The 23,588-nt window shown below is 47.2% G+C and overlaps 1 protein-coding gene across 3 annotated transcripts in view; it reads right to left on the bottom strand.

The window, feature by feature from the left end:
• Positions 1 to 1,589: 1,589 nt before the first annotated feature.
• Positions 1,590 to 23,588, bottom strand: part of PXMP4 (peroxisomal membrane protein 4) — a 772,061-nt gene continuing 750,062 nt past the window's right edge. Inside the window, exons 2-5 of one of the 3 annotated variants that reach the window (XM_049698944.1) lie at positions 11,299 to 13,006; positions 10,677 to 10,739; positions 6,479 to 6,677; positions 1,895 to 2,912 (exon numbers count right to left, since the gene is read on the bottom strand). In XM_049698944.1, coding sequence (XP_049554901.1) covers positions 2,649 to 2,912; positions 6,479 to 6,677; positions 10,677 to 10,739; positions 11,299 to 11,354 — 582 coding nt within the window. In that variant the 5' untranslated portion in view covers positions 11,355 to 13,006 and the 3' untranslated portion in view covers positions 1,895 to 2,648. Of the gene's footprint in view, positions 2,913 to 6,478; positions 6,678 to 10,676; positions 10,740 to 11,298; positions 13,007 to 14,621; positions 14,840 to 23,588 lie in introns of those variants that run through there. The other 2 variants (XM_004272729.4, XM_033433491.2) reach the window with 2 other exon arrangements.

Raw genomic sequence — 23,588 nt, 5'->3', positions numbered from 1 at the left:
GTGGGCAGCCAGAGCTCAGTCTTGCTGGGGTATTCTGCAGGCACCTCAGAGTTATCCCACCCAGTGACAACTGGGTGAGGGGTGCAGGAGTGGGGGTAGTCATCAGTCACTGGTTGAGGGCTGCTCCCAGGATGTGTTAATCCTCTAGCACTGCAGGTCTGCTGCAGGCTGGCAAAGCTGGTGCCAAGAGCAAATGAGGGGCCCTCAGGCAGAAAGACTCAGGGTGGCAGTTGGGTGGCTGGTGTGCACTGAAGTGGTAAGTTAGACAGGATATGGGTGGGGCACTGCAGCATCTGCAACAAAGCCCACTTGCTGACAGCCATCCTTTCCCCTCCCCATAACCTTGGGATCTCATTCAGCCTCCACAGAGTGAACTAGGGAAACTTCAAGATCCCCTCCTCCAGGCCTGCAGTACAACACTGTGCCTAAGAACACGCAGTTAGAATCAGACCAAATCCCACCTCGATGACCTAACAGCTCTGTGACTTAGTTTCTTCCTTTGTCACATGGGCTACTTGTTGGCCCCATATCATTCCCTACCACCTTGTTACTCAAGGTGTAGCTCAGAACAGCAGCAGCAGCAATCATCCAGGAGCCTGTGAGAAATACAGAAATCTCAGGCCCCACCCCGACCCCACTGAATCAGAATCTGCATTTTAATAAGGTCAGTGACTCATGTGGATATTTCTACTAGTAATTTCCTTTTTTTAAAATTAATTAATTAATTTTTGGCTGCGTTGGGTCTTCATTGCTGCATGAGGGCTTTCTCTAGTTGCGGTGCGCGGGCTTCTCATGGCGGTGGCTTCTCTTGTTGTGGAGCACGAGCTCTAGGCATGTGGGTTTCAGTAGTTGTGGCGCCCGGTCTCGGTAGCTGTGGCTCACGGGCTCTGGAGCACAGGCTCAGTAGTTGTGGCACACGGGCTTAGCTGCTCAGCTGCATGTGGGATCTTCCCGGACCAGGGCTTGAACCCGTGTCTCCTGCATTGGCAGGCGGATTCTTAACCACTGTGCCACCAGGGAAGTCCGTAATTTTCAAAATATAAAAAGAGATTGAAGTATGCCTATTCAAATTGGTGGTCCATGGACCAAGCCCCCTGGAGACCTGTTTGATCTGTCCAGCTTGGTGGTTTTCAAAACTCAGTCTGGCACACGAGTCTCCAGTTCCCCACATCCCTGTCACTCCCAACTGCATAGCACCCAGAACATTATCATTTATACCACTTGCCAGGCCCCTATAGGCATTTGAGTTTGCACCCCTATAACTAGCTAACATTTGCATAGCATAGTTTAGGTTTCTAAATTTAAAGTAAGGCACTGAAAAAAACATGAGCTTTGAAATCACATAGATCTGGGTTCAAACCCTGGTTTGGCTGTCATACTATTAGTTGTATTACCTTGGGCAAGTTACTTCTCTGATCCTCAGTTTCCACATCTGTGAAATGGAGATCCAAATACATACCTGCAAGGTCTTTGAATGGGTTAAAAGTAATTAGTGCAAAGCACCCAAGAGGAAGTAGGAGCTCACTACATGGATGTAATTAGTAGAAGCAGCCGCTGTAGTCACACAAGTCCAATGTGGACACCAGGTATTACTATGATTATCCTCACTTTACTAGAAACTGAGCCTCTGAGAAGTTAAGAACCTTCCCCAAGGTTACACAGTGGTGGAGTGGGGACTCAAACCCATGTCTTCTAGCTCTATATCTGCACTGTCCACTAGAATTTTCTGCGAGGGTAGAGCATCCTATATCTGTGCTATCCAAATCAGTAGCCACTAGCCACATGTGGCTACTAATAAGCACCTGAAATGCGGCTGGTTGAAATTGAGAAATGCTGTAAGTGTAAAACACACACCTGATTTTGATGACTTACTACAAGAAAAAAGAATGTAAAATATCTCATAACTTTTACATTTATTACATGTTAAAATGATAATATTTTAGAAATACTGGGTTAAAAGATATGATTAACGTTAATCTCACCTGCTTCTTGCCCCCCCACTTTTTTTTTTGGCCACACCCCACGACTTGTGGGATCTTAGTTCCCCAACCAGGGATTGAACCCGTGCCCTCGGCAGTGAAAGCTCGGAGTCCTAACCACTGGAATGTGGCTACTAAAAAAATTTCAATCACGTATATGACTCACATCGTGTTTCTATTGGACAGCGGAAACGCTAGAGCTTCTCCAGTAGAACACCCAAGATGAGGAACTGCATATTTTCTAAAAACGCGTTTGCAACCCACTGCCCACCAGCCAGGAGCCCTCTGTTCCAGAAGAAGGGTCGGAAAACATACCCACCAGAAAGAGACTTCAGTGCCCTCCTCTGAGTGCGATGACCCCTGAGGCCCAGGGTGGGGTGTGACCTTCCCTGGTCTCACAGAGTCAGCAGCACAGCTGTCACCGCGCCCAAGGCTCCTCAGCCTGATCTGGCGGCTCGTTCCGCCATTCAAGAGTACCTAATGGGGTCTGAAAATCAGTGCTTTCGCTTAGGCAGATGGAACCCCGGGCTAATAAAAGTTAGAGTCTGAGACCCCGGGTCTTGAAAAGGCCAGATCCCCTGGGACGATTCGCTGATGGAGCCAACCTCGAGCTGAGCCCGCTGATGGTGACTTGGGTGCGGGAGCCTCCATGAGCACCTTGGGGCCAAGTTACTCGGAGGGGCGCCTCTTGCTGTAGATGAGGAAGTCCGAGAGGTCGTGCCACACGTTGCTGTCCTCGTACAGGTAGGTCATGGAGGACTGCAGAGAGGGCTGCAGCGTGGGCCGGTGGTACTCGAAGAGCCACAGCATCAGCCCCCACATTATCCCGGTGAACAACGGGAACGGGTCCCACCTGGGCTCAGGGATGTAGCCCTTCCCCACGCCCAGGCGGCACAGGGCAAACAGGAGGCGTGACATCAGGTACATGTTGATCTGAGGGAGCGAATGACAGGGAGGTGGGGGTTACAGGTGGGCCCAGCCACCGGGAACCTTCTGCCACCCTGGGGCGCCGCCTGCGCGCCGGGTGACTTGAAACGGTTACGTAGCGGGCATTTAAATGTGACTGTTTATGGCTTGTTATTCTTTTTCATTAAAAAATCTGAAAAATGAATATATTTACATGGCTCGAAACTAAAAGGTAGCTCAACAACAAAAACCGCAATCCATAAAAGAAAACAATTAATAAACTGGATTTCATCAAAACTCAGAATTTTTCCACTGTGAAAGCCCATGTGAAGAGGTAGAAAAGAAAAGCTAGACTGGGAGAAAATATTTACAAACACATATCTGACAAAAACTAGTACCTGGAATATATTTTTAGAAACTCTCAAAACTCAACAGTGAAAATAGAAACAATCCAGTTAGAAAATGGGCAAAAGACACAAGCAGTTATTTCAATGAAGAGGTTACACAGAAGGAAAACAGGCACATGTAAAAAGGTTCAATTTCACTAGGCATCAGGGACATGCAAATTAAAACCACAGTGAGATAGCACTATACACCTATCAAAATGTCTAAAATTTAAAATGTAATAAACCACATGCCCGCTAGGATGTGAAGAAACTGGATCACGCATATATTGCTGATAGGAATGTAAAACAGTACAATCACTCTGGAAATGCTTCAGCAGTTTCCTATGAAACTAAGTATGTATGGACCATATGACCCAGCAATTGCACTCCTGGGTATTTACCCCAGAAGAGAAAACTTACGTTCACCAAAAACACGTACAAGAATGTTCTGAGTAGCTGCGTGCTTAATAGCCAAAGACTGGAAACAACCCAGATGTCCTTCAACAGGTATATCCATAACGTGGATAACATAACCACTCAGCAACGAAAAGGAATGAACAGCTAATACGTACAATAACTTGGATGAATTGCCAGGAAATGATGCCGAGTGAAAAAAGCCAATCCTCAAAGGTTATATCCTACAATGACTCCATTTACATAACATCTTTGTAAATTGAAGTATGGTTGATTTACAATGTTGTTTGTTTCAGGTGTACAGCAAAGTGATTCGGCTATACACACACACATATACATATATATGTATATGTATTCTTTTTCAGATTCTTTTCCATTAAAGGTCATTACAAGATATTGAATATAGTTCCCTGTGCTATACAGTAGGTCCTTGTTGTTTACCTATTTTATACACAGTAATGTGTATCTGTTAATCCCAAACTCCTAATTTATGCCTCCCCCACTCCTTCCCCTTTGGCAACCATAAGTTTGTTTTCTATGTCTCTGAGTCTGTTTCTCTTTTGTAAATAAGTTCATTTGTATCATTTTTTCAGATTCCACATATAAGCGACATCATATGGTATTTGCCTTTCTCTGTCTGACTTACTTCACTTAGTATGATACCCTCTGGGTCCATCCATGTTGCTGCAAATGGCATTATTTCATTCTTTTTTATGGCTGAGTAATATTCCATTGTGTATATATATATATACCACATCTTCTTTAGCCATTCATCTGTTGACAGACATTTAGGTTGCTTCCATGTCTTACAAATAGTGCTGCTATGAACACTGGAGTGAATGTATCTTTTCTAATTAGAGTTTTCGTCTTTTCCAGATATATACCCGGGAGTGGGATTGCTGGATCATATGGTAACTCTATTTTTAGTTTTTTAAGGAAACTCCATACTGACCTCCATAGTGGCTGCACCAATTTACATTCCCACCAACAGTGTAGGAAGGTTCCCTTTTCTCCACACCCTCTCCAGCATCTGTTATTTGTAGCCTTTTTGATGATGGCCATTCTGACTGGTGTGAAGTGATACCTCACTATAGTTTTGATTTGCATTTCTTTAATAATTAGTGAGCTTGAGCAGCTTTTCATGTGCCTGTTGGCCATCTGTATGTCTTCTTTGGAGAAATGTCTATCATATAACATTTTTGAAATGACAACATTTTTGAAATGACAATATTTTTGAAATGGAGGTCAGAGCAGCTGTTGCCAGGGGTCAGGGAAAGGAGGGGAGAGGGAAGGAGATGGGTGTCCAGGATTCCTAGACTTTGGAAGTTCACAGACAAGTGAAATTTCTATCAAAAAAACAAAATGGGGGAAACTTTCCCAAAATACAAAATGCTCATATCTTTAGATTCCACAATTCCATGTCTAGGAACTTATGGACAGACTAACATAAGTACAGGAAGATGTCTGAACAAAGATGTAGACTGCAGTGTGTGTGTGTGATGGCCAAAGGCTAAAGAGCCCCTAAATGTCCATCCAGAGGAGACTGAAATCAAGGCTGGTCCATCCCATCAGCAGAGGGCTATACTGATGTTATAAAGGATAAGGGACTGACAAGGGAGGCCTCCAAGATACACTGTTACATGAAAAAAAACGTAGTATGATCTCATTGGTGGAAAACTCCTACTATGTACACTGACACAAGCACAGACAAGTTCTGAAAGGCTATACAATACACAGTTAAAGTGACTGTCTATATGTATATCTATAACTGACTCACTTTGCTGTGCAGCAGAAACTAACACAATATTGTAAATCAACTATACTCCAATAAAAATTAATTTTAAAAAAGTGACTACCTCTGGACAATGGCTGGACAGTTGGTGGGGGACAGGAACTTTCTTTCCAGTTTATTTTCTAATTTTATCATGATGTATCCTAAGCACCCAGAAGTGTGCCAGGCACATAGGGGGTGCTTAGTTTGCATTATTTAAAATGTGAAAATAAAATATTATTTTTATAATTTAAGAATATTTAAGGGCTTCCCTGGTGGCGCAGTAGTTGAGAGTCCACCTGCCGATGCAGGGGACACGGGTTCATGCCCCGGTCCGGGAAGATCCCACATGCCGCGGAGCGGCTGGGCCTGTGAGCCACGGCCGCTGAGCCTGCGCGTCCGGAGCCTGTGCTCCACAACGGGAGAGGCCACAGCAGTGAGAGGCCCGCGTACCGCAAAAAAAAAAAAAAAAAAAAAAAGAATATTTAAGAAATTTGAGGAAGGCAAATTGGAAAGACTGCCAACTTTCATATTGCCCAAGAAGGATGCTGAAACAGGAGCAGCAGCAACGATTAGCATTTAGTTTCATCACCTCATTAAAAAACAGAACTTTAACCCAGAAAAAAGGTCAAGTTACAGAATAAGAGACAATTCTTTGAATGTAGTAAGTTTTGTTTTATGAAAATCTTACTCCAGGGTCATGTTTTTTTCTCATGTCACTGCAGAGTGGTGTTTTGTGGTTTTGTTTTGTTTTTTTAAATCTTTGCCCCAGAGAGCTGCACACACACTGATTTTGGGAATCATGGAATTCCAACAAGGCACCTGGTTAACAGAGTGGGAAACTGAGGGGGAAGTGACCTTCCCAAGGTCACACAGGGACTGGTGAACCACAGACCCTCGTACATGGAAGGGAACCAAGAGCTTGTCTTCCTTGACTCCCATCCCCAACTCTATACCTGAATCCTGTCCCACGCTTCACCTCCACCCCTCTCCCCAACCCACATCCAGGAGAGGGCCTTTACCTGGCTGTTGATGTTATTGTTGTTTCCAAACACCAGGATGCCCCCAAGGAAGGCAGCCACGAATGAGTGCACCTGGTAGGTGTCGCCCTGGAGGTGGGACTGCAGGGCGCAGAGTCCCTTGTAAGTGAACACAAAGCTGGCCAGGTTCCAGGAGTGAGTGTACGTGGCCTGCAGGATAGCCCACAGCTTCTCCCGGAGGCTGCACAAACACAGGGAGCCACCGTGAGTGCAAGCCCAGCCGCCCCCAGGGCATTCACCCACCTGGCACGCAAAACTGACCCAGGCAAGGAGCTCATGGGCCGATGCTCATTCAACCCCGGGCCTCTACGCTCCATGTGCTTGGGGCTGCTCCCTCACTGGATTCCAGCCTTGACTCCACGCCACTTCCTCCAAAAGGTCTTCCCTGACCACTCTACATAAAAGAATGCCCATCGTATTTTGTTCCCTTACCCAACTTTTCTTTTCTTTCATAGCTCTTATCACCACCTGACATTTATATACTTGCTTATTATCTCCCCCCACTCCCACCCCATCCCAGTGGAAGCTACCAGAGAGTGGTGTCTACATCTGGCTTGTTCATCCTCAGCCCCCAGTACAAGCCCTGGCACATAGTAGGTGCTCAATAAATATATTTTTTTGGAGTGAAGATGTGAAGAAATGAATGAGCGAGTGAGTATGTACTATGTGCTGGATCTGGGGATACAAGTCTGAGAAAAAAGAGATCTGCTTGCTGCCCTCATGAGGTTTATGATCTAATGGGAGAGGGGATTATGAAATGAATAATCACAACACAAAGGTCAAACTTTGACCTTGACAAGACATGATCCTGGGGTGTGAAGAATGAGGAGTCAGTGAGGTCAGGAAGGGAGAGGAGTTGCATCCCAGGCGGTGGATCAGCACGTGCAAAGGTCCTGAGGAGGGACAGAGAATGGGGAGTAAAGGAACAGAGAGAAACCATTAAGGCCTGAGCAGAAAATGTGTGGGGCAAAGGCTGTGGGGGAGGGGCGGGGCCATGCTAAGTTTTGTCTTTATCCTGAGAGAAGCCAACATTTAAGTAGGACAGATGATTTGATTTATCTTTAAAAAATCACTAGGGGGCAGTGAGGAGAACCAGGGAGAGGAGCAGAGTGTATTCTGGGAGATCAGTTCAGGGCCGGCAAATGCAAGGACTCTCAAGGCTGGAGAAGGACCTTGAAGTATGTCTTCTGGGACCTGTGGAAGTCTGCCAGGTGAGTGGGGAGAGCCAGGAGTCAGGTGGTTCTCACCCCATAGGAACATGGGCCCAGCGCTGACAGTCCTAAGGCAAGCTGGATTTCCCACTTGTCAAGTGTTGGCACTAATCCTCCCTTCAAAATGTTTCTAGAATCTGAACACCCCTCACCTCCACTGCCACCATCAAGGTCTGGGCCACCAGTTACTCAACTGGATTATTGCCACAGCCTCCTACTTTACACCTACTTCTGCCCTTGACCCCTAGCAGCAAACTCTTCACTCTCTCACTATTAAAAGATAAGTCAAAGAGTGGCATTTCCCTATACAAATCCTTACAACAATTTCCTGTTTCACTTAAAGGAAAAGCCAAACTCCTCTCTATGACCTAAAGCTGGACAGGATGGGCCTAGGTTACCGCTGTGACCTTCCTTTCTTTGTTTTCTCCCCTGCAATCCCTCTGCTGCAGCCTCCTCAAACTCACCAGGCATGATCCCACCTCAGGACCCTTGCACTGGCTGTTCCCTTGGCCTGAAACACTCTTTCCCTTGATACCCACTTGGCCAACTCTTCCATCTCCTTCAAGTCTTTACTCGAATGTCATTTTCTCACTGAGGCCTTCCCTATTTAGTTCTGCAGCCTGCCCCTCCTCCAGCACTCTGGATCCCCTTTCCCTCTTTCCCTGCTCTAATATTTTTTTCCCACAGCCCATACAATCTTCTAACATACCATATACTTTCCTTATTATGTTTATTTTCTGCTACTCCTTGCTAGAATGCAAGCTTTACAAGGGAAGTGATCATTCTCTGTTTTTTTTCACCGCTGTATCCCCAGCACCTAAAAACAGTGTCTGGGGGCTTCCCTGGTAGCACAGTGGTTGAGAATCTGCCTGGCAATGCAGGGGACATGGGTTCCAGCCCTGGTCCAGGAAGATCCCACATGCTGCGGAGCAACTAAGCCCGTGTGTCACAACTACCAAATCTGCGCTCTAGAGACCGCGAGCCACAACTACTGAGCCAGCATGCCAAAACTACTGAAGCCTGGGCACCCTAGAGCCCGCGCTCCACCACAAAAGAAGCCACCGCAATGAGAAGCCTGTGCACCGCAACGAAGAGTAGCCCCTGCTTGCCGCAGCTAGAGAAAGCCCACACGCAGTGGGGCCAAAAATAAATAAATAAAAATAAATAAATTCATTAAAAGAATAATAATAATCTTTGAGTGTCTGGCACATGGTCAATAAATATTTACTGAATGAATGAGTTCAATTAAAAAAATGATTCGAAAAAAAATGATTCAGAGGACAAAAACAAAAACAAAAATAAATTTACAAAAGGAAAAATACAGGGCTTCCCTGGTGGTGCAGTGGTTGAGAGTCCACCTGCCGATGCAGAGGACACAGGTTCGTGCCCCGGTCCGGGAAGATCCCACATGCCACAGAGCGGCTGGGCCCGTGAGCCATGGCCGCTGAGCCTGCACGTCCGGAGCCTGTGCTCTGTGGTGGGAGAGGCCACAACGGTGAGAGGCCCGCGTACCGCAAAAAAAAAAAAAAAAGGAAAAATACAGGGCTTCCCTGGTGACGCAGTGGTTAAGAATCCGCCTGTCAATGCAGGGGACACAGGTTCGAGCCCTGGTCGGGGAAGATCCCACATGCCGTGGAGCAACTAAGCCTGTGCGCCACAACTACTAAGCCTGTGCTCTAGAGCCCACGAGCCACAGCTACTGAGCCCACGTGCTGCATCCACTGAAGCCTGCCCGCTCTAGAGCCTGTACCCTGCAACAAGAAAAGCCACTGGATGAGAAGCGCACACGCTGCAATGAAGAGTAGCTCCCACTCGCCGCAACTAGAGAAAGCCTGTGTGCAGCAACGAAGACCCAACACAGCCAAAAATTATAAATAAATATAAATAAATAAATAAATAGGAAAAATACATAAAGAAAGTCCCTTACAGGGACTTCCCTGGTGGTCCAGTGGTTAAGACTCCATGCTTCCACTGCAGGGGACGCAGGTTTGATCCCTGGTGGGGGAACTAAAATCCTGCATGCTGTGCAGCACGGCCAAAAAAAAAAAAAAAAGTAGAAAAAAATCTTGCAAGCTGGATTTGAGTAGTAGGGTGTCCATGTGTGATTCTTTTTTTTTTTTGTTCTGGTTGTGCCAGGTCTTAGCTGTGGCAGGCGGGCTCCTTAGTTGCAGCATGTGTGCTCCTCAGTTGTGGTTCATGGGGTCCTTAGTTGTGGCACATGTGCTCCTTAGTTGCAGCCTGCAGCCTCCTTAGTTGTGGCATGCAAACTCTTAGTTGCGGCATGCACGTGGGATCTAGTTCCCTGACCAGAGATTGAACCTGCATCCTCTACATTGGAAGGCGGATTCTTAACCACTGAGCCACTAGGGAAGTCCCCCATGTGTGATTCTTATAAGCTCCAGATGAGGCTACATACATTAAAAACTAGACCACAAAGTGATTTCTGAGAAGTTTCTTGAGGGAAGTTATAGGAGATCAGAGGAAGGCCAGGAAGTCTGAACAAGGGCAGAAGGTAGGTCATGAACAGTTTTCCTGAAAAAGTCATCCTCAGAGAACTGGTATGGGTTACTAGGAAGGAAATAAAGGTGGGGTGGAAGAGGAAAGGGCATTCCTGGCGGGGGGTACTGCATGAGAAACGTAAGGAGGTAGAACCACATGTGGCACATGAATGAATGGCAGTGAGTCTTGGTGCCAAGAGCACCCCAGGGTGGACGTGGGGGAGTGGGGGGGATGTCCCTGAGGTCAGGCTGCAGAGGTCCTTGAAGGCCACACCTGGAAGCTGGGCTTCTCTGGAGGACAGCGAGGAGCCAGGGGAATTTTCGAGATGGGATAATAGAATCAGACTTGTGCTTTAGCAGGTGGTGGTGCAGACAGGTTAGACCCAGCTAGGAAGCTACTGCAACAGTCCTGGCACTGAGGGGTGACCACATTCTCTCCCAGTTTGAAGGGTGTGCAGAGGTGATGGGTACCTGCCACTCCGGAAGAGAAAGGTCATGACCAGTGCGTGAGGGGCCCGGACTTTGGCTCCATAGCTGTAGAAACAAAAGAAAACAGTTACTACAGCATCACTGAATCACAGTTTCTTTCTGACTCCCTGTGCCCCCTCCCCATCCCTAATCCTGACATCATTTGGAGAGGGAAAAAATAATGCTGGCTTTCAAGTTAGATCTGGGTTCAAAGTGGATAGTACAGGGACTTCCCTGGCAGTCCAGTGGTTAAGACTCCCCACTTCCAATGCAGGCAGTGCGGGTTCGATCCCTGGTGGGGGCACTAAGATCCCGCATGCCACGCGGTGTGGCCAAAAAAAAAAAAACAAACCAAAGTGGGTAGTACAAAGGAAATAATATTTGGTGCCAAAGCCCTGCCCTGTTGTGCTGTATACACTTGGATAAATCATTTAACATCTCTGAGCCTCCCTTCTCCCATCAGTTAAAGTATTCTCCATTTCAGAGTTGCTTCTGGCAGTTAAGGACATAGCACATGTAAAAGTTCCTAATTCAACCAATATTAGTGTCTCTGCCTTTCTTTTTCTTCTTTATTGGACTTCCCCTCACCCCACCAAGTTCTCCTGCTGTCTGGCCCCAATCTTACCAGGCTACAAGGTCTAAAAATCTTTGGCAGCCTCCTTGAGACAACTGGAGTCCCATATTGTTTTCATATGAGTATCTGTGAGGCTTGCTTGAAACAGCAGAAGACTGGGAGCAAACATGAGTCCATCCACAGGGGGCTACTGGGTAAACAAATAATGGACCCAGCAGTCAGTGGCATGAATACCACACAGCTGTACAAGAACAAGGTGGCTCTATACGTGCTCTATGCTTGGTTAGAGCAAGGTGTGTAAACTTCTAAAAAGTTCTAACTTTTTATGCCTTTTGTGAATATGCTACCTAATTTTCGAAAAATAAGTCAAATAAAAAATGTGATCAAGTGACAGCAGTGTTACTGTAGTGGTGGCCACACTGAATGGCTTATTTTCACAATGCCTAGCTGTGGGCAGGGCCCTCATCCTGGCCCCAGCAAGCTCTCTGCCCCACCTCCTCCAAAGTCATGTCTCTTTCCCCTGAATAAAGAGACCCTCGGCCTCCTCCAGCTGGCCAGGGCTAGAAGGGTCCTTCCTTATACCACAGACACAAGCAGAACAATGCCCCCAACTCCCTACATCTGCTTGGCCCCCTGCCCAAACTCCTCAAACTCAGGTGGGAGCCACTTAGTACCACTCAGAGGATCACTCTGCATCTTGAAAAATGGGATGCCCCAGATTAAAAAGGAGTTAAAGGATATGCAGGTACAGTGTGATATCCTGGAAGATCCTGGTCTAGACAAACTTGCTATAGAGGACATCTGGGGGACAGCTGGAACAATTTGTCTATCAACTGGACAGCAGTCAACATTATAGGATTATGATTAATTTATTAAATGTAATCATGATAATCTAGCCATATAGGAAAATACTCTTATTTTCAGAGATGCACATTGATATATTTAGGAGTGGAGCATCAAAATGAGTTACATTTCACACAGTTCATACGTCTCAGTTCTCAGTCATCCAAGACAAACAGCACATTCTTTTCCACCTCCAGGCCTTTGTTCAAACCATTCCCTCTGCCTGAGATGCCCTTATCATCCCCAGCAAATTCCAGCTCAGCCTTCAAAACGGCACCATCACCTCCTCTGTAAAGCACTCCTGATCATCTAGTATTGCCATGGTAATTTAAACATCAGTCTCCCCACTTTGACTCCAGGTCCTTACAGATGGGCCTGGGCCCACTGATATCATCTCAGGGCCCACCCCACCCTGGTCTCACCAAAGCATGACTGATATGATCTGGCCAGACCCAGGGGGAACCACCTTCTTCCTGACTCTGGGCGCCCATGGAAGCCAAGAGCCTGGCATTGAGATCAGGTATCCTTGGGTTTGAATCCTGGCTCCGACCCTGACTAAGTGACTTGACCATGAGCAATGAATCTTCCTCTCTGAGCCACAGTCTTCTCATCCAGAAAATGGGGACAATGGCAATTCCTACCTTGCACATTCATTCATTCAGTAAATATTTGAGGGCCTACTATGTACCAGGTACTAGGAATATAGCAAGGAACAAAATAGATTAAACTTTCTGTCCCCATTGTTGCAGCAAAAATAGAAATTAGACTTTTCTGATAGACAAGGAAAATAAAGTAACAATGAACAGCCTGGGGAAACAGCATAAACAGGCCTGAAAGAGTTAATCAATCCTAGTTTTATTTTAACTGTTACTAATCTGTAATGTCTGTAACTAGATTTGTCCTTCACAAAGCTAACCTCTAACATTCTCTGACACTATGTGAATCACATCCTGTACCTATCACTCCCTTACTCTGTGTGAATTACACCCTGCCCCTAACACTCTCTGATCCCGTGTGAATTACATTATCCACCCGGTATTTATACTCCCTGCGCTCCCTTGTAGCAAATCAACCCTTGTAATGTCTGCATTTCAGAAAGAAGGTTGCAGGCCAACAACCCAGAGGCCAACAGACCCAATTACCAAACAGACCCAATTACCAGGCTGCCTGAGGCCAGCTGTGACTGTTTGGAAATAATGCAAGAAGAAGATAAATGCAAGACCTTAATTACTTTGAGCCTTATCACCTACCACACCACCAGTCCCGGCTAGGTAACCTTGCCCTATTCCCCAGAGACGGGGAGCACAGTTCTTGAGGTGCTAGCCGGCTGTGTTTCCCATTTGCCTGGCAAAGAATAAAGCTTCTTCTTTTCCTCCAAATCTCTGTCTCTGTTTCTGTTTGGCATTGGTGCACAGAGAGCCAAGCTTTTTGACATCACCATGAAGCTCACTTTCCAGTGAGAAAGACAGTAGAAAAACAGGACACATAAGTGAACTACTTAGTGTCAGATGGTGGTAAGTATTATGGAGAAAAATTCAGTAGGGAAGGAGGTGGGAAGTTCAGGGATGGCTTCATTGAGGAGGTGACAATCAGAGGCCTGAACAAGGTGAAGGAGTGAGCCAGTCAGACATCCATGTGAATAGAACAATAATTACAGCAGCCAACAGTTATATACATACCAGGCACTGTGCTAAGCATTTCACACATACTGACTCAAGCCTCCGACAGTATAAGTACTATTATCAGCCCCATTTTATAGAAATTGAGGCTTAGAGAGGCTAAAAGACTTGCTCAAGATCACGCAGGTAAGGGGCACCAGGATTCAAACCAAGGTGGTCACATCCACACAACCATGCCATGCTGCCACTAAAATGCCAGCTTCAAGAGCACGCAGATCTTCCGTTTGTTCTCTGATGCGTCCCCAGTTCTGGCACAGTAGGCTCTCAATAAATGAAGCTGAGCTCCCGTCCTGGCACCAGCCAGGGGAAATGACCCCAAGACCTCTTCTGCAGGTCTTCAATTTGCTCAGCAAATATTTGCAGCTTCATTTACATCACGACTGAGGCTTATCAGGAGTCCCCTGTGCCAGAAAGGACTTACAAAAGAGAACTGAGAAGCGGGATGAAAGCCCACGCGCAGCTTAATGGAGGGAGCACAGAGAGGCAGGGCCGCCGGCTGGCTAGAGGCCAGAGTCCAGCTTCCCATTAGACCCAAGGGCACACAGCGGCGGGAGAGGGGAAACTGGGCCCAAATGAAGGGAGACAGGGGCTGCATGGGAGGCAGTCAAGGCAAGAGGTCCAGGTTGCAAAGCACGGAAGACCCAGAAACAGCGTAGTGGGAGCCCCGGCTCAGAAGGCGCTCGGAACCCAAAATCCAGCGCCCACTGCGCCGATACTGGACACCGAGAGACCTAGGGACACACTAAGACTACTCAGGGGCGCACAGCGCGGCGGCGCCGTCCCTGGAACCCGCTTCTCCGACCCCATCAGATCGATCCCTCAGCCCCTGCCCCGCCCCACCGTCCGACTTACACAGCCCCGTTCCGGAAGCCCTTAAGCATGGACAACGCTGCGTGGTAGCGGCGCTTGCGCAACAGTGCGTTGATCGCAAGGAGCAGAGCCCGCAGCTGCGGCGGGGCGGCCATAGCGCGGGCGGCGCGCGGGGTGGCGGGCACCGAGCAGGACGCCCGCCCTGACAGCTCCGGGCTCCTCCTGCACAACCCTCAAGCACCGGACAGTGCCGGGCAGCGCAGCCGCGTCTTTGCGCCCATAAGATGCGTCTGCTGTCACTCATACAAGGAGAGCCAATCACAGGACTCACTCATCTCACCAGGGGAATGGGACGCAAGCACACTCCCGAATAGCGGTCTGATTGGAAGAGAGGGAGAGCTTGTAATCAGTCACAGCGGGCTCCGCCCGATTCGACCTAAAGAGGGTTAGAAACATGCTCCTGGATTTGTCCAATCAGAAAGTATGTTTCTCTCGGGCTTGGAGAGAGGTGTGTCACCTGTGAGCTTGGAAGGAAGTTTCCTGAAAGAGGAGCCGCCCTCCCTAGAGCTGGGATGGTGGCACTGCGGGGAGCCAGGCCTTATCTTTACACATGACAGTTCTGATTGGTTAACAATGATCATAGCGATCTTCTCAGACCATAAATGACTTGGCACCCTTTGGGTTTCCATTTATTCTTAAAAATCAAACTCCTTCCCACGGCCCGCCAAGAGAAGACTCTGTATGATCAGGCTCCTGCTTCCCTCTCTAAGCTCACTCCCCCACTCTCCCCTCCTCCCGTCACTTGCCTCCTAGGTCACTCCTCTCCAGCAAAACTAGCCTCCTGGCTGTTCCTCGAGCGTGACGCTCCTGCCTCCTCGCCTTTGCACTTCTAGTTCCCTGCCTAGTACGCGTCACCCCAAGTTCTTCCGATAGCTGGCTCCTTCTCAACCTTCAGGTTTCAGCTGAAATGCCACCTCCTCAGAGAGGTCTTCCCAGATATCCCATCTAAAGTAGTACTGTCCACTCTGACTCATTACCCTCTTTTATTTTCTTCATAGAACTTTACACTCTTTGAAATTATTTATTTGCTACATGTTCATTGTCCACTGCCCCTACCAGAAGGTAAATTCCATGAGGGCAGAAACCTTGTCTTATTTTCTGCTGTAACTCCAGTACTTAGCACATGGCAGGTGCCCAACATAGGCTTGTTGAGCAATATAGTTCTGGGTTATCTCCTAGAACACTGAGGGGTGACATTTATGTATGATGTCACTGTGTGGAGTTGTTACTGGATAACAGTTACACACTGAGTGGTGGCTGTGATTTGTGAGGGTGTCGCCTGGTACACGGGCCATCTGGTATTTATCTGTGACATTATTGCCTGGGTCAGTGTCAGAGGATGTGGTCAGAGGTCAGTGAGGAGGAATTATGCTGGGCCTATTTTATTATTACAACTGGATTTTCTTTTTGGGGGGTAATGGTGGACTAATTTATTCAGTTAATCTTCCCTCTGAAAATAGCAACTTTAGGTAAAATATAAGAATATCCTCTGAAAAACACTGAAATGCTTAAAAGCCTGGGGAATGCTCAGGCCAATTATTAGGTGAAAGCTGGTAACCAGATATTTAACAAGATTGGAATATTGGAGCACCAAGGCTACTTATGACATGAGGGCTTTTGCTAATATTGAACCTGGGGGTTTCAGTTCATCAACCACATAGGGCAAGAGGGAGAGAAGTGAAAGTCCAGGGCCTGTCCAAGGTGGGGAGTCTAATAGAAGAATCTCCTCACATTAGGCTGAGAGCCCAAGGGTCTCACCCTTGAGTTTAATGTGACATGAAGCTGCACACTCCACACCACGAGCCCCAAGGGAGTTCAGAAAAGGTTGCCTTGATACTGAGCAGAACAGTTGAAGGAAAAGAAAAGGGGAATATTTTAAAGCCCTTTCTTAGGGAGTTGTGACCATTGATGAGTCCTTTTGTGCTCTAGGGAGTAGAGCCCAGTAGCCCAAGAATTCTCAAGCCATAAACTGGGAACCTAGTTTGAAGTAACAACTGGATTGACCCTAGTTATCATTGGAAGTGATGGGAAGTGCCCCCAAACCTTTGACAAAAGCAAATGCAAAGTCTCTCTGAAGAGGGCGCCTTTATCAATATCTTTGCCTTCAGGGAACCACCACAAATAATTTTTCAAGGTGAAACCAGCACACAGTCAGAGATAACTAGGAACCCAAGAAGGGTTCCTTCATGAAGAAAAAATAGATACAACAGATGGGAGAAACAGATAAACACAGACTTCAGGTACTGTAATTCACAGCCACAGGTTTTAAAAAATTGTGCATACAAGATTTAAAGTTAGGGCTTCCCTGGTGGCGCAGTGGTTGAGAGTCCGCCTGCCGATGCAGGGAACACGGGTTCGTGCCCCGGTCCGGGAAGATCCCATATGCCGCGGAGCGGCTGGGCCCGTGAGCCATGGCCGCTGAGCCTGCGCGTCCGGAGCCTGTGCTCCGCAACGGGACACGCCACAACAGTGAGAGGCCTGCGTACCTCAAAAAAAAAAAAAAGATTTAAAGTTAGAAAATAGCTACAGAAAACAGAAAATTATTTTTTTTTAAACATGGAAAATTCGAAAAGGAACCAAACAGAATTTCTTAGGAACATCACCTGATACTCCCATGAAGAACCAGTTACCAATCCCTGATACATGGCCCAGCATTAGGAAAGGGCGTTTGGAAACTATTTGGTTCAGCAAGTACTTGCTGAGTGCGCTCTTTTGCTAAGAACTTTCTCACAGATATTAAGAAATTTCTGCCCTCAGGGAGCCCGGGGTAAAGAGTCACCATATAGGAACACTTACCATTGCCTGGTGCACCCTCCCCACTTTTTTAAAATACTTTTTTGGCTGCACCTCACGGCATGTGGGATCTTAATTCCCTCACCAGGGATTGAACCCGCACCCCTGGCATTGGAAGCGTGGAGTCTTAACCACTGGACCGCCAGGGAAATCCCCTGGTGACCCTTTTTAATGGTACATAACTCTGAGTTCCTCAGGGTTTGGCCTATTTCTTCACCTTTGCCCAGTGAAATTGAATTTATTTATTTAATGAGCACCTACAGATTATTAATTGTATGTCAGGAGTTGTTTCCTAAGTGTTTTATTAACCATTTCATTCTCATAGCAACCGTATGCGGTAGGTACTATAATTATGCCCACTTAACTGATGGGAACCAAGGCAGAGAAACAAAGTAACTTGCTTAAGATGATTTTGCTAATAAGTGATGGATCCCGGATTGGAATTCAGCCCCTTGCTCCAGAATCTTTGATCTTATCCACTGTATTTGTTTGCTAGGGCCTCCATAACAAAATGCCATGAACTGGGTGGCTTAAACGACAGACATTTATTTTCTCACAATTCTGGAGGCTAGAAGTCCAAGATCAAGGTGTCTGTAGGTTTGGTTTCTTTTGAGGCATCTCTCCTTGGCTTGCAGATGGCTGCCTTCTCACTGTGTCCTCACATGGTCACCCCTCAGTCTCTGTGTACATCCAAATCCCCTCTTCTTTTAAGAACACCCGTCATATTGGATTAAGGCCCACCTATGTGCCCTCACTTAACCTTAATTACCTCTTTAAAGGCCCTATCTCCAAACACAGTCTGAGTAGTAGGGATTAAGATATCAACATATGAATGGTGGGGGGCACAATTCATCCCATAACAACCACGACACTTTGCTGCCTCCTACCTATACCAACGAACCTAACAAGATGTCAGGGTCCAGCGTTGCTTTGTGTGTCCTTAGTTTCTTCCCCTTAAGGCTGGGAGTCTAGTTGAAGCTGCTCATGATTTCTTCTCTCACCATGGAGAAGTTAACTTTTCTGGGGTGGCTGGTGCACTCACTGTGAATGGGAACACTGGGCGTTTCCCAGACTTTCCCTCTTCCCTGCTTGGCTCCACCCCTGGAATTGCCACATGCCTTACCGCAGGAGTCTCTAAACTATGATTGGATTCGGTTCAGTGCCAAGGTACTGGCCCTAAGGGAATGTGACATAGGACTGATAGATTTTGGTGGAGGAAGAGATGGAGGTGAGTGGAAAGTTTGGAGCAGGGGGCAGCCTGACTGGAGAGCCTGCTGGAGGTAGGGTCTATGTCCCTGAAAGCTCATTCAGCTGTTCCATCCGTCAAGTAGTCAGTCGACAAGCATTTCCCAGGTTGCCTCTGTGCCAAGCTCTGATGGTGGCCTCCATCCAACCAGAATGGATGAAGCACTTCCGCTTAGAGGGCTCCCTATTGAGGGGGTAGAGAAAAGGGGAACTTCCAATGGCTGAAGAGTATCACATGATAGGGGTAGGGGTGGGAGAACAGCATTTTAGTAAGACAGAACAGCATGTGCAAAGGCCTGAAGAGCAGATAAAAATCAACATGTGTATATGCACCTGGATGTATCAAAATACAACCCTGCCCTTCCTTGGACTTATGATGGGGTTACACCTGAATAAACCCATCGATGACTGAAAATATCATTAAGTCGAAACACCTAACCTAATGAATATCATAGCTAAGCGTAGCCTACCTTAAACGTGCTCAGAACACTTATGTTAGTTTACAGTTGGGCAAAATCATCTAACACCAAGCCTATTTTATAATAACATGTTAGATGTCTCACGTAATCTGTTGAATACTGCACTGAAAGTGAAAAGCAGAATGGTTGTCTGGGAGCAGAATGGTTGTAAGTGTATTGGTTGTTCAGCCTTGTGACTGCACGGTTGACTGGGAGCTGTGGCTCGCTGCTGCTGCCCAGCATCATTACAGATAGTTAGCCTGGGAAAAGATCAAAATTCAAAGTTTTTCTAGTGAATGCATATCACTGTCAAACCATTGTAAAGTTAAAAAATCATAAGTTGAACCATTGCAGGTCAAGAACTGTCTGTACATGGAAAGCTTCCAAGGTCTGGATTAGTGGAATCTTTTAATCCATCACCCTCAGAATAAAACCCACACCCTCTGATACAGTGTCTAGTCCAGTGTAAGGGATGAATAAATACATAATAATAGACAACATATTGAAAGGGAGGGGAATAATGATTAGAGAATTTCTTGGAGGACATTTGATGCAGAACAGCTCGGGTATCCTATATGAAGACCAGGCCTCTTCACGGTTATATTTCTGCAAGACCAGTCATGTACTATGTAAAGTAAAAGCAGTAACCAATGTCAAAAAAAAGGATCATAAATTATTTTCTCTTTCTACTCAGGAAACTTTAATCAAAGCCCACATCTCTATACTTAATGTGAATATATCTGGATGTCAGCCCTTTAGTGGTTACAAAGTTTTCACAAGTAACCTAATGTAATTCTGAAAGACACATCATTTTGACTCATACTTAAATTTGTGAGAGTATTACAGCCAGAGAAATAAATTATACTTTAACCCTTAAAAAAAAAAAACAAAACCCACACCCTCACAGCGGCCTTGTCTATCTCTCCAACCTCATCCTCCTGTACCCATACATGGCTTATTATCCTCAGTTGCCCCTTTACAGTCCGTGGCTTCCTTTCATTTCGGCCTCAGAGCCTTTGCACTTGCCCAAGATAATAAAGCGAATAAGCTCTGCCTTCTTGTTCCCTTTTGTCCATCTGATTCCATCTCATTTTTCAGGTCTGCCTCCTCAGAGAAGCCTTCCCTGACCTGCCTAAAGTAGCTTCCCCTCCTCCCAGAAAAAAATACTTAAAGTCATAGAACATGTCTCCTTTTTTTCCTTGCTTATAGCCCATCTCACTTGCTGGACTATGATTCCATGAAGGCAAGGATTTTTGTCTTTTCATTCATGGCTGCATCCCTAGCATCTAGAACAGTGTCTAGCCTACAATAGGTCCTCAATACCTATTTTTAAGTTAATTAAATGAATGTGAATGTATTAATATATTACTTGAATAATTTGAAAAACGTAAGAAAGTTATATTGAGAAACTCTTGCCGAGAAGACATGATGAGAATCTGTGGCCATTGGATCAATGGGGACGTTAAAAGAAGACAGGGAGGAGGGAAGCCTGACCTTACTCTTGCCAGAGAGGCAATGGGAAGGGGGGCTCGAAGTGGGCCCTGGGTCTCAAAGGTTCCCAGGAAAAGAGGTGGGACATGGAGTCTGGGAGAGGGGGTGGGTTCTCCTTGGGGGACATTTGCTCAGAGCTAGCTGTGCAAGGCGGGGGGGAACAGGAAAGGGAAGGGTGCTGGTGGCGGCGGGGAGTGGTGTTCAGAACAGGATGCGGGGTTCATGGTAGAAATGCACCTTTAGGCAGAGGGTCTTTGAGGCAATTTATCAGGAACAGTGGCTAGCAGTGTCCTACAATGACAGTGGAGCTTATTGGAACAGGTATACATTTTTTAATTTTAGGAGTTATATATGTAGTGAATATAAGAAAATGAAAACTGTGATTTTTGTGATGGTTGCTTTGGATGAGGCTAAAATAATTATTAAATAAAAAAACAATGAGAATGTTTAGAGTCAACGTGGTAGTCCAGTTGTAGGAGGATATGCCTATGCTCGTGGGAGAGATCATGATTGTTGGCACCTCCATGGTTCCCCTCTCCTTCCCGTGCACACCCCAACTCTTCCTTGTGGCCCAAATGTACTTCTTTGAAACTACATCACACCTTGAAATTACACAATTTTTTTTTTTTTTGCGGTACGCGGGCCTCTCACTGCTGTGGCCTCTCCCATTGCGGAGCACAGGCTCCGGACACGCAGGCCCAACGGCCATGGCTCACGGCCCCAACCGCTCCGCGGCATGTGGGATACTCCCGGACCAGGGCACGAACCCGCGTCCCCTGCATCGGCAGGCGGACTCCCAACCACTGCGCCACCAGGGAAGCCTGAAATTACACAATTTTTAAGATTTAATGTCTGTTTGCTCCCCCTCACCCCTAACTCCATGAGAAAGGACCACTGTATTCCTGGAGCTCTTATAGGACTTGGTACATAACAAGTCCTCAATGAGTGGCTGATGGAGCATAAAGGAAGATGGCAGAGGGGCCTGTGTGTGATGCAGGATTCAAATGAGGGGCAGGAGGACCCCTGAGAGACCTGAAAAGGCTTTCAGTGAGGCTGGGCTGGGGGTTGCTGAAGTGGGTATTGGGGGTTTATGTAACAGAAATGGGGTCCCCGAGAGGCAGGGATGAAGGTCTGTGGGAAGAGGAAATGGAGGCTCCTAAAGGGTGGAAATGGGGGGTTACCTAACAGCCAAGAGGAATCTCTGAGATGATGGGGGATTAAGACCAGGCAGAGATGGGAGTCATGTGAGGAGAGGCTGGTGGCTCCCAATAGGGAGAGATGGTGGTCACTGTGGGAGGGGGAATGCGAAGTTTATGACAAGCGATGGGAATCCATGCTGCACAGCTGGGGCAGGAGTCCTGTATCTGCTGGAGATGGCGGTCCTTGCGAACGAGTTGGGTGGTCCAGGTGAGATGGGAATGGGGGTTGGTGTTGCAAAGGCGGGGGTACTGTTGTTACCGAATCCAAGCTCGGTCTGCTCGCCGCACGACAGGCCAATGATCGGGAGACGAGGTGTTGAGGCAAGGAATAGCGACTTTATTCAGAAAGCTGGGTATCCAAGAAGATGGCGGACTAACTGTGGTGCGCTCCAAGAACAAAGAACAAGATAAATTAAAAGGGCCAATAGTGCCAGAACGGAGAGTTACAGGACTCCTATCACTCTGTCACAATGCGACCATTGCAATGTCCCAGAGCTCACCCAAGCCGCATGCCCTGTCCCTTTCCCATCCCATATAAAATGCCTCGTTTTTCTCCCGCTCAGCACACTGAAAGTATACATACTCTGTCCAGTCAGCAGATGACTTGCAGGTTCCCTGGCTATAAAAACAGACAGGCAACCCATGCTCATTGTCGACTTTCCCTGGCTACCAGGAAGTCAGCCCGCTGTTCTTGCAGCGACCCTTCTCTTTAAGAAGCTCTACCTTCCTCACATTCTGCCTTGGGTCTGGAAATTCTTTTCCAACCTGCGCTCGGACCATGACATTTTGGTGGCCCATACGGGGATATCTCTTGGGGGGATCTCCTCCTCCACCTCCTCTCCATTTCTTGGGACCCTCTGTGAACAGGCAAGTTGCCAGGGAAGCAACAGAGGAACTCTGGCCAGGGCCACACCCTGGTGTGTTCCGAAGACTCCCTTCACCCCAGTAACTGCCGCCCAGAACGGGTGAGGGTCCCTCTGTCTTCCTTCTGGCTGAGGACTAGGCCAATTGATATTATGCGGGCGCAGATCAGGCATTTAAAAGCCATTAGGGCGCCTGCCACCTGAAGATTCCCGTGAAAGGATAAGAGGGTCACGGAGCAGATCAGGCTGTTTGAGCATCTGCTCCCAGCAAGACAACTTATGTGCACCGTGAGGCACATACTGGTTCAAGCAAAACACTGAGCTCCCTGCCCTTGGCCGCCACCTTCCCGGCAGAATTCCTCAGACTGTCTTCTCTGTTACTTTCACTTTTTTCTCAGTCCAGGTTGACTTAAAGGAGCCTAGGTGTTGCCTCCAAGGAGTGCCTTTTCATGTTTCAGGGAATCGCCAAACAGTGAGTCATCCGGTGGGTCCCGGGAATCTCTCTCTCTTTCTCTTTCTTCCCCTGCCCGAGTCACACGGTGCCTCAGTCACACGGGTTTGTGCCTTAGTCGCATGCTCAGGGGTCACCTCTCACAGTCGGACGCGATTGTTCGGACAGTCGGTCCATTTTGTGCATTAGTCGCATGGAGAGATCACTGGGACAAAGGGGACGCCTTTCTGTCAGCCGGTGACTCTCAGTACCCCCTTTCTACGGCATATAGGCTAAGAATGGGTTCTGGTACGTCTCGGGAGCCTCCCTCAGACTCATCCCTCGGCTGTATCCTCAGGAACTGGAAAAAATTTGACCCTGAAAATCTCAAAAAGAAGAGGCTCACTTTCTTTTGTAACATGGCTTGGCCCCAGTATAAACTGGGGGACCAAGAACAATGGCCCCTTAAT

Source organism: Orcinus orca, chromosome 16 (genome assembly GCF_937001465.1).
Source record: "Orcinus orca chromosome 16, mOrcOrc1.1, whole genome shotgun sequence".
NCBI classification, from domain to species: Eukaryota; Metazoa; Chordata; class Mammalia; order Artiodactyla; family Delphinidae; genus Orcinus; species Orcinus orca.
This window is presented reverse-complemented; position numbering and strand designations above follow the sequence as displayed.